This window comes from Episyrphus balteatus, chromosome 1 (genome assembly GCF_945859705.1).
Source record: "Episyrphus balteatus chromosome 1, idEpiBalt1.1, whole genome shotgun sequence".
Classification (NCBI taxonomy): Eukaryota; Metazoa; Arthropoda; class Insecta; order Diptera; family Syrphidae; genus Episyrphus; species Episyrphus balteatus.
Window position 1 is genome coordinate 73,629,311 of NC_079134.1, and position 11,614 is coordinate 73,640,924.

At 29.5% G+C, this 11,614-nt stretch overlaps 1 protein-coding gene across 2 annotated transcripts in view; it reads right to left on the reverse strand.

The window, feature by feature from the left end:
• LOC129907791 (CD109 antigen) overlaps positions 1-11,614 on the reverse strand; it is a 203,223-nt gene that overhangs the window by 75,168 nt on the left and 116,441 nt on the right. For both annotated transcript variants that reach the window (XM_055984168.1, XM_055984167.1), the window contains exons 3-4: positions 11,434-11,595; positions 11,182-11,375 (exon numbers count right to left, since the gene is read on the reverse strand). In XM_055984168.1, coding sequence (XP_055840143.1) covers positions 11,182-11,375; positions 11,434-11,595 — 356 coding nt within the window. The remainder of the gene's footprint in view (positions 1-11,181; positions 11,376-11,433; positions 11,596-11,614) is intronic.

An 11,614-nucleotide genomic window follows, 5' to 3' on the forward strand; every position in this document is an offset into this window, starting at 1 on the left:
TTAAAAGGGCTACAAAATAGGTTAGAAAAATGTTAATCATAATATAAGCTTTTTTCGAAATAAAAACGAAAATGTGCTTTTTTACAACTAGATTTTGACATACATAAACTGGCTCCCCTTTTTTTAGTTACTCACTTCAATACAATGAAAATACATTTAAACGATAGAAAATATTATAAGGAAGAGAATGAATGTTCATTTTCTGGTCTACAAAATACTGGAGCTAATGTCGATTTCTTTTCAAGTTTTTGAATCGCCTCAAAAAAATCGAATTTTTGGTGTTAAAAACGAACATGAAAACAGACCGAATTCTTTTTGCGATTGTGTGTGTGTCATTTGACAACAATTCTACACGAACGTCAAGCTGAAACCAAAACAATTTCTGCAAAATAAAACCAGAGATTCCTTTGATCAATAATTTTGTTTATTGTCTTCGGTAATATAAATTTATTTTAATCAGAATCCAACGGAAATTGCAGTTATTATTAAGATCTGAGTGAAGATGAAGTAGAAGGTTAATTATTTTGGCCGTATGCTGATGTTTTACAGAGATTTTACAGAGTTTCTTGAAGACAATCACGGGAAGAAAAGTCACAGTAATTTGACATTTTTCACAAAAAATATGAGAGGAAAAAATATATTTTGATCGCACATTGTTTTTTTTATTTATTTCATATTTTTCCGCAAAAAAAAGACGATATTCGATCATAATTTACTCTTTATTTGATGTTGGTGTTCTCAAATAAACAAACAACACGAAGAAAACTTTCAGCTTGACGTTTGAGAAATGTCAAATGTTCCAAGTATGTGTGCAAATCCGTGTAAATCTTTCAAAAAAGAGGGATTAAAAAAATTCGAATTCTGCTTCGTTTGAGGCGAATTTTTTTTCTATGGAACATGATTTTCAGAAAAAAATCGCTTCAAGATCGCCGAAAATTCGATTTTTCCAGTGAAAGGAACTCGGCATAAGATATTCGCTTAGAAGTAAAATATATATATCCCAAAAAATACATTTTTGTGAATAACTCCGCTAAAAAGAATGATCCGGTGGTGAGAAATTGGGTTTAAGCCTTTTAAATATACCCTTATCGATCCATGAAATAAAAACTGACAGTGCCTCTGCGCGCAAGGTCAAATGACGCTTTGACTGGACTAGTTAAGTTCTAGATGGGTTTTTTTTTTGTAGTGTCCTCAACAGACCTCATCCACATTATTTGGTATATCAAACGGTCGTATAAATTTATAAATATATACACTGTGCGTCATAAATAAAGGTATACATTTTACAAAAGATAAAAGCGATTCGCGCTTTGGTCATGTAATTAAGCAGATTTTCGGTTTTGGATATGCAAAGAGTAACTAATAACAAAAAATATTGTAAAAACCATAAACCCAAAATAGAAAGCGTGTGTGTTTACTATTGTGTACTATTGCGTGTGTGTTTATTATTTGCGTTTTTTTTTGCATCCCCTTACGAGAAAACATCAATATAACAAAGGCAGGCTTTTAAATCAGGTAAACATTATAAAAAAACGTAAAAAATTAAAATTTTGATATCATTTTTGCATTTTAATAATATGTACCAAGAGCTGGAATATCCAACCCATAATAATTAAAAAGCATTAAAAAAAATGTTCATCGCTTTGTTCTCCAATCCTTCTAGATTTATTTGATGTTGAGGGTGAGGTGAGGGTTGGGGTCAAAATTCTGCCGGGGTCAAAATTTTTTTGTCAAAATTCTGCTTTCAAAATTCTGCTTTACAACATTCTGCTTTCAAAATTCTGCTTTTCAAAATTCTGTTTTTCAAAATTCCGGTTTTCAAAATTCTGCTTTTCATAATTCTGTTTTTCAAAATTCTGGAAAAAATTAAAAAAGGGTTTGGAAAATGTTAAAAAGCACGCGCTTTTTAACATTTTCCAAACCCTTTTTTAATTTTTTGCAAAATTCTGTAAAATCATCTTCTTGAAAAATTACACGGTGTTACAAAAATGAGATTTTAAAATATACGCGGGCGGAGACCTATCAGGTTTTGTAGAGCTAGTCGCACTGAATACGAAACGGTATTTGAAAATCCCCTAACACCCCCAAAATCTGGAGTTACGGGCAAAAAACGGTTTTTTGGACCTTCACCCATTGAAAAAATTCTAGCTTCGACAATTTTTTACCCATTTTCGATTTTTTTACAGTTTCTGATAGAAGATAAATATACCTTTTTAACAATATACAAAACATGTAACTCCGTTAAACCACTTAGAATTTATAAGATGTCAAAGTTCAAAAATTTTATTTTTTTTGTCATTTGCCCAACTTCAGCATCAATTTAAAGTATATGTTTTCAAAACAACATGCTATTTAAAAAATATATTCTAAAACTATATTTATTTCCCAATTGATCGAGGTATTTTTTATGAAAATCACTTCAAAATTGGCTTAGAAAAAAAAATTTTTCGATTTCAACGCAGATACAGAAATTCGAACTTTTAGGTATAGAACAAAAATGTTGTTTCGGCACGTAGTAGGATAAGTTGGACGCCAGGGTTTGATGAAGGGTTTTTGTAGAGGAGCTCAATACAAACATTTTTTTTCTTTGGGAGGGGGGTCTATCTTCCCCCGTTTAGGTGGGAGGGGCATTTTTCTAAAAAAAAAATTATCAAAATAAAAAAAAATTATTAAAAAACAACGGCAACACTTACAGTAATAAATGATACCATTTCCAAAAGGCAAAATTGTGCTTTTGATTCTAATTTTTAAATCAATATAATATTACCAATAGTTTTTGAAATAATCGATTTCTAAGTTAAAAATAGGGGAAAAAATTTTTTTTTAAACTCATTTTATACTATTTTTGTCCAGACTGTGAATTTAAGTAAATAAATTGCTTAGACAGAAAACTGCCTCAATTAATTCCTTATCGAACAGTGAAAACTATATGTTTCTATGTCTTCTAGTTTTTGAGAAAATTGAAAAATAAAAACAAATAAAAACAAAAAATATTTTGAAAAAAGAAAAATCTGATAAAATAATTTTTCAATTTTCCCAAAAACTAGAAGACATAGAAACATATAGTTTTCACGGTTCGATAAGGAATCAATTGAGGCAGTTTTCTGTGTGAGTAATTTTTTTTACTAAAATTCGCAGTCTGGACAAAAATAGTATAAAATGAGTTTAAAAAAAAATTTTTTCTCCTATTTTTAACTTAGAAATCGATTATTTCAAAAACTATTGGTAATATTATATTGATTTAAAAATAAGAATCAAAAGCACAATTTTGCCTTTTGGAAATGGTATCATTTATTACTGTAAGTGTTGCCGTTGTTTTTTAATAATTTTTTTTATTTTGATAATTTTTTTTTAGAAAAATGCCCCTCCCACCTAAACAGGGGAAGATAGACCCCCCTCCCAAAGAAAAAAAATGTTTGTATTGAGCTCCTCTACAAAAACCCTTCATCAAACCCTGGCGTCCAACTTATCCTACTACGTGCCGAAACAACATTTTTGTTCTATACCTAAAAGTTCGAATTTCTGTATCTGCGTTGAAATCGAAAAATTTTTTTTTCTAAGCCAATTTTGAAGTGATTTTCATAAAAAATACCTCGATCAATTGGGAAATAAATATAGTTTTAGAATATATTTTTTAAATAGCATGTTGTTTTGAAAACATATACTTTAAATTGATGCTGAAGTTGGGCAAATGACAAAAAAAATAAAATTTTTGAACTTTGACATCTTATAAATTCTAAGTGGTTTAACCGAGTTACATGTTTTGTATATTGTTAAAAAGGTATATTTATCTTCTATCAGAAACTGTAAAAAAATCGAAAATGGGTAAAAAATTGTCGAAGCTAGAATTTTTTCATGGGTGAAGGCCCAAAAAACCGTTTTTTGCCCGTAACTCCAGATTTTGGGGGTGTTAGGGGATTTTCAAATACCGTTTCGTATTCAGTGCGACTAGCTCTACAAAACCTGATAGGTCTCCGCCCGCGTATATTTTGAGTGTAACACCGTGTTATCTGCTTATTTGATTACTTACTTTCAATAATTTGTCATTCTTTGAATGCATATTATTTTTTGTTTCATAAATGAATAAATTTGAAAATATCAAGAAAAGGTTTTTAATACTAAACATTTCCGAAAAAATTTAAATTTTTTTAATTTGTCAAATAAAGATGAATATTCAAAAATTTTAATAAGAAAAGGAATATCTTGTATCAAACAACATCGGTTCCAATAAGTTATAGATTTTATTTGAAAGAAAGTCAGTCTATGCATTTTAAAAAATACTTGCGACACTTAAACAAAAAAATTTAGGAAAGTACCAATGTTGAATTACATTGATGAGGTGTATTTTTCTTTAGTCAGCGCATATGCTATAAAAAAAAAAACAGAATTGGCAGAATTTTTTTGTTCAAGTAAAATGCTGGCAGAATTTTGAAAAGCAGAATTTTAAAAAGCAGAATTCTGGAAAGCAGAATAGATAAAAAGCAGAATTTTGAAAAACAGAATTTTCGTTAAAAAAGCAGAATTTTGAAGAGCAGAATTTTGAAGCCAGAATTTTGACCCGATCCCATTCGGTGAGCATGATGTCTAGTCCAGTGAACTTTCTTTTTGATCCGTTTTGATTCCATTGCGTTGTGATTTCGGACACTATCCTTATGGGAACGACCATCACGTTTGTTTACGCAAAGTTTTAAAAGTAGGAAAAGCGTCTACCATTATTGGTTTGTCAAAGTTTGCGATTATTTTCACCAATTTATGTCTATTATCACTGCATTTATGTCTCGGGTGGTTTATTTTACATTAAATCACTATTTTACGTTATTATCAAAATAGCTATTCTAACAAATAAAGCGTATTTTTCCATACCCTTCAAGATTGTGCAAATAAAACAATGTTTTTTGTGAGGGGATGCGGAAAAACGCAACTAGCGGCCAAACGCTTTCTATTTTTGGTTTATGGTTTTTACAATATTTGTTGTTATTAGTTATGTACTAAAAAATCCCCAGATAGAATGGGGCTTGTCCTAGAAAATTATGTTTCCAAAAATTTGTTTTTAAAAAAAGGAAATTTCACTAATACAAACATTAGAAAACAAATATCAAATAAAAATAAAACGTATCGACACGTCGACATCCTATAACAGAAAAAAAAAGGAAATTTTACTCACACATAAAACAAATATCAAACAAAAATAAATCTTATCGACACATCGACATTCTATAAATGAAAAAAGAAAATTATGGAAATATTACTCATACATACAAAATTACACAAATATCAAACAAAAATATTGAAAAGTTATTTGACATTATAAATGTATCCATAGTAACTCGAAACTAAAAACAAAAACTTTTTATTAACGACGAGAATTTGAACAAAATTAAATAATTATTGTTATATATCCTAGGCACGTTATAGCTTATAGGGCATGAAAGTTACCCGTATTTCAATAGTCCTATTAGCGTAGGTGACAAGGTGATTGCTCTTTACTTTTGCTCTTTGAGTTCGTATCCCCACAGAGATTGCTATTTTTTTATATTATATTTTTTTTTTGGCAATATTATGAAATGCGTAACAACTAGCGCCGTTTTTTGCTGAATCGAAACTTAAGCAAAAGTTTATGTTCAAAATAAATTATTTAAGGTTCGTTTCAGCAAATGGCCCTTAATGAAAAAAGAAAAGCGTTAAGAAAAACCCAACGTAATATTGTAAATCAGGTAAGAGCTCAAACCAATAAGTCGATTTGGCTCAAACTTTTTGTTAATTTTTGATTCCAAGGAGGAGAAATTGAAATTTTTTAATGGTACCAACTAGAGATGCGGCGAATAATGATTCGGCCGAATACCGAACATTCGACCACGCTTATACATTTACTTACTATTAGGCTAACCTACACCTGATAACTTTACTTCATGACAAATAAATTTGCGCCAAAGAATTCTGAATAAGAAGCTTTATTCACCAAAACTTATAATTAGTAAATTTTATTTTCTACGGGCCTTACCAATAATCAAATTTAAGGCTGACTTAAATATTTAACTGAATTTATTTTACCCTACCAATAAACAATTTAATACTTAGGTACTAGGCGAACGCTCGGCTAAATTTAAAAGTTGAGTTTCATAACGAGTGCAGCTTTTAACCTGAGTTGTTTTTATACACTAGTCCAAAAAGTTAAATTAACAAAGCAGAATTCGTGATAGCTCCAACAAGTACCTATTCAATTTGATTTCTTCTACTAAGATAGATTTGTAGAAAAAAAATTTCAAAATCGTTGGAACCTTATAAATAAATTTAAAAAAATTATTCAAAAGTAAAATTGGTATGCAATTTCGTAGAAATCACTAATCAACATTCAAAACTAAAATGTCAAAAAAATTTAATTTCCGGTTTTCGAAAATTTGATTTTTCAAAAAAAGTGTTCAATTTTTTTTTATCCAAAAACTATTATTTTTCCAAATTTTCTTACAGTTTTATATTTAAACTATATACATAAATGCTTTTGTATAAAAAATTTCCATGATTGCCCAAAAACTATTTTATAATTTTTTTAAACAAAATTCGTACCGTTTTCGAGAAAATTAAACATTTTCGAAATTGGTATATGACAGGTATCGTTATTTTTGGTAAACAAAACTAGTTCTAAAAACCCCTCTGGACAGTTTCCAAAAAATGCTTCATACCAACTTTGATGTTAATCGGTAGATCCGTTAAAAAAAAATCTACTATTAGTATCCTCCAATGGAACAGGGCTATATTAATGCCATGTCTGATTGTTATCTCAACTTTTTTTTTGTGAGAATGCATATAGCTTGACTATATAGTATCATGACAAAATAAAAAGCATGTAAAAGCTACATTCTTCTAGTTTTAGGATATTAGAACCAAATATTTTATTTCAAATGGTGAAATAGGATCATTGGAACTATCCAAAACCACATTTTCATACATTTGCGATCAAAATAGTCCTTTTTACAGTTTTTTTTTTTCAAATAAACTCAAATTCTTGTGAGTTTATTTCAACATTTTGTTAGTTATTATCGTTTAAATTTTAGATAAAAAAAATTAAAAACAGAGAAAAGTGATTTTTTTTCAAAATTTAACATTTTGTAAAAACTTTAAATTTTCATTTACAACTGCAAATTTAAACAAAGCCGTAAATCCAAAGTTCTTGTTCGCATACATAAATCATTTTAATAATCGAGGTAGTTTCGTATTGTATTAAAATACTTTGAAATATGTATTAAAATACTTTAAAATAATGTGTAATATAGCCATATTGTATGAACTTGATCCTTACCTACTCTTGCATTATGCGGTTTAAGAAAATAGCAAGTATATGCCACAGTGCATGTGGACAACATTTAAATAATGTGAACTACAACTTTGGGCTAGATGTTATTACAAAAAGCACCCTAATCAAAATTAAATAAACTCTCTATAGTTGAAGAAAAATCGTCTTGTCGTTAATAAAAACAGAAAAACAAAATCCTTTCAAATATACATAGAATCAAACATTCAAAAATAAATGTTCAATTCAAAATATTACAAAAATTAAAAATAAATTCAATTTGAATATTACAGAAACAAAAATAAACAAACACACTTCTAACACAAAACAAAACTAATACAAATACACCAAATATAAATAATATAGTAGTTGTGGTTACTTAGTAACCAAAATTCCTTTTCAGGGATTTTTCGGCCATCGAATACACAATCCTAAAACGATTGTGGCGCCACTCCTGTAACGATTGTAGCGCCACCCCTCAAACAAAGCGGATGTTTTTTCCGGTGTCACTTCTATATATAATTATTCAATGATTCTACTTCGTTTGAGGCGAATTTTTTTTCTATGGAACATGATTTTCAGAAAAAATTCGCTTCGAGATCGCCCAAAATTCGATTTTTCAATTGAAAGGAATTCGACATAAATAATGTGGATGAGGTCTCTTGAGGACACTATAAAAAAAAAACCCATCTAGAACTTAACCTGCAAGGTGGTTTGAAAGAAAGTTCCAATATACAAAAATTGCATATTTTTGGGGTAGATACGAACATTTATAGGACTGTAATTTCTAAACGGTAAGTGATACAAACAAACTTCTAAGGACACTTAAATCGTTTTCTATTGAATTTTGAGATTTTTGTTAAAAATTTTCAGATTATCCACTGCAAATAGAATATGAAATCTAGTTTTGTAATTGTGTGCGAAATCTGTGCGTATAAAAAAAAATAAAACAACAACAAATGTTCAGACAAATGTCAAACAGAGGAGTATGTGTGAAAGTGCGTGTGTTTGTATGCGTGAAATCAGCTCAGCTACAGGTTTGTACAACAATTTTTTTTTCTAAATCCTACTGTTTACAAGATATAAACGAAAACCCCATTTTTGTGACCTTTGACCCACTATAACGGGTCAAGCGGACAGAGGAGCTTTTAGGACTTTTCACAGATTGTATACCACCTCAATACCAACCTGTATACCAAAAATCAGCCTGTAACGAATTTCTTCCTTTCTTTTGCTTTTTTTGTGTATTCTTCCTGGGCTATATTAATTAACTTATTGAATGATTTTGTTTCGTTTGAATAAAATAAAATGTTTAATTTAATTTAGTAATTAATTACAGAGTTTCAATTACAATGTAATTGCATTCAAATTAGCAGCATATTCAATTACAATGCAACTACTTTTGTAATTTCATGATCTAATTACAATATAATTTAACTGTAATTGCATTTCAAATGGCATTTCCCTTGTAATTGGAAAGTAATTCGATTACAATGCAATTACCCTGTAATTACATTTAATGTAATTACAGATTCGATTCCCCAAATCTGTAAGCATCTAGGCACCGCGAATCGTTAACTTTTCGAACCAATTTTAAGTTATCTTTTGTTAAACTAAAGTGATCGTTTGTGAGAACATGGTTGGCTAGGGTTGAAGGTCTTGGGTTGTTTGTTTTTATGTATGTAGTGTGTTCTTTAAATCTTTTTTCAATATTTCTTTTTTGTTTGGCTATAGTACACTTTTTCACAATCACACATTGTACTGTGGTGATAAACGGAAATGGTGTGAATATAAACTTACCTTTCTTGTGAGTTTATTTCAACATTTTGTTAGTTATTATCGTTTAAATTTTAGATAAAAAAAATTAAAAACAGAGAAAAGTGATTTTTTTTCAAAATTTAACATTTTGTAAAAACTTTAAATTTTCATTTACAACTGCAAATTTAAACAAAGCCGTAAATCCAAAGTTCTTGTTCGCATACATAAATCATTTTAATAATCGAGGTAGTTTCGTATTGTATTAAAATACTTTGAAATATGTATTAAAATACTTTAAAATAATGTGTAATATAGCCATATTGTATGAACTTGATCCTTACCTACTCTTGCATTATGCGGTTTAAGAAAAAAATAGCAAGTATATGCCACAGTGCATGTGGACAACATTTAAATAATGTGAACTACAACTTTGGGCTAGATGTTATTACAAAAAGCACCCTAATCAAAATTAAATAAACTCTCTATAGTTGAAGAAAAATCGTCTTGTCGTTAATAAAAACAGAAAAACAAAATCCTTTCAAATATACATAGAATCAAACATTCAAAAATAAATGTTCAATTCAAAATATTACAAAAATTAAAAATAAATTCAATTTGAATATTACAGAAACAAAAATAAACAAACACACTTCTAACACAAAACAAAACTAATACAAATACACCAAATATAAATAATATAGTAGTTGTGGTTACTTAGTAACCAAAATTCCTTTTCAGGGATTTTTCGGCCATCGAATACACAATCCTAAAACGATTGTGGCGCCACTCCTGTAACGATTGTAGCGCCACCCCTCAAACAAAGCGGATGTTTTTTCCGGTGTCACTTCTATATATAATTATTCAATGATTCTACTTCGTTTGAGGCGAATTTTTTTTCTATGGAACATGATTTTCAGAAAAAATTCGCTTCGAGATCGCCCAAAATTCGATTTTTCAATTGAAAGGAATTCGACATAAATAATGTGGATGAGGTCTCTTGAGGACACTATAAAAAAAAAACCCATCTAGAACTTAACCTGCAAGGTGGTTTGAAAGAAAGTTCCAATATACAAAAATTGCATATTTTTGGGGTAGATACGAACATTTATAGGACTGTAATTTCTAAACGGTAAGTGATACAAACAAACTTCTAAGGACACTTAAATCGTTTTCTATTGAATTTTGAGATTTTTGTTAAAAATTTTCAGATTATCCACTGCAAATAGAATATGAAATCTAGTTTTGTAATTGTGTGCGAAATCTGTGCGTATAAAAAAAAATAAAACAACAACAAATGTTCAGACAAATGTCAAACAGAGGAGTATGTGTGAAAGTGCGTGTGTTTGTATGCGTGAAATCAGCTCAGCTACAGGTTTGTACAACAATTTTTTTTTCTAAATCCTACTGTTTACAAGATATAAACGAAAACCCCATTTTTGTGACCTTTGACCCACTATAACGGGTCAAGCGGACAGAGGAGCTTTTAGGACTTTTCACAGATTGTATACCACCTCAATACCAACCTGTATACCAAAAATCAGCCTGTAACGAATTTCTTCCTTTCTTTTGCTTTTTTTGTGTATTCTTCCTGGGCTATATTAATTAACTTATTGAATGATTTTGTTTCGTTTGAATAAAATAAAATGTTTAATTTAATTTAGTAATTAATTACAGAGTTTCAATTACAATGTAATTGCATTCAAATTAGCAGCATATTCAATTACAATGCAACTACTTTTGTAATTTCATGATCTAATTACAATATAATTTAACTGTAATTGCATTTCAAAAGGCATTTCCCTTGTAATTGGAAAGTAATTCGATTACAATGCAATTACCCTGTAATTACATTTAATGTAATTACAGATTCGATTCCCCAAATCTGTAAGCATCTAGGCACCGCGAATCGTTAACTTTTCGAACCAATTTTAAGTTATCTTTTGTTAAACTAAAGTGATCGTTTGTGAGAACATGGTTGGCTAGGGTTGAAGGTCTTGGGTTGTTTGTTTTTATGTATGTAGTGTGTTCTTTAAATCTTTTTTCAATATTTCTTTTTTGTTTGGCTATAGTACACTTTTTCACAATCACACATTGTACTGTGGTGATAAACGGAAATGGTGTGAATATAAACTTACCTTTGGCAGGAAACATATGAGATATGAGACTGATTTCTTCCGTGAAATACGGCATTCGTTTTTAAATCAAATGCTGAAACTGGTGGTTTAGTTTGAAATTTGGCATTATCGACATTGTATTGAACATGCATTTGTAAAATAGCGTAGCCAGCACCCTTGGCCTGCACTTTAACTGTTCCCCAAGCGTTTGGAATCTAATAAACAAAAACAATGTATATTTTTCTCTAATAACCCGAATCAAAATTTACTCACTTCAATACTTTGTAATTGAGCTAAATTATTATCATTAATATGCAACGTTTTCGTTTGGCCTGGTAGGGATGTTGCTTCAATAGATATTGATAATGATGAAACTTCTCGGATGCGCGAATGAATTGTGTATTCAATTAGCGCCTTCAATGCGATACTCGTGTCCTTTAAATGAAAATACAAA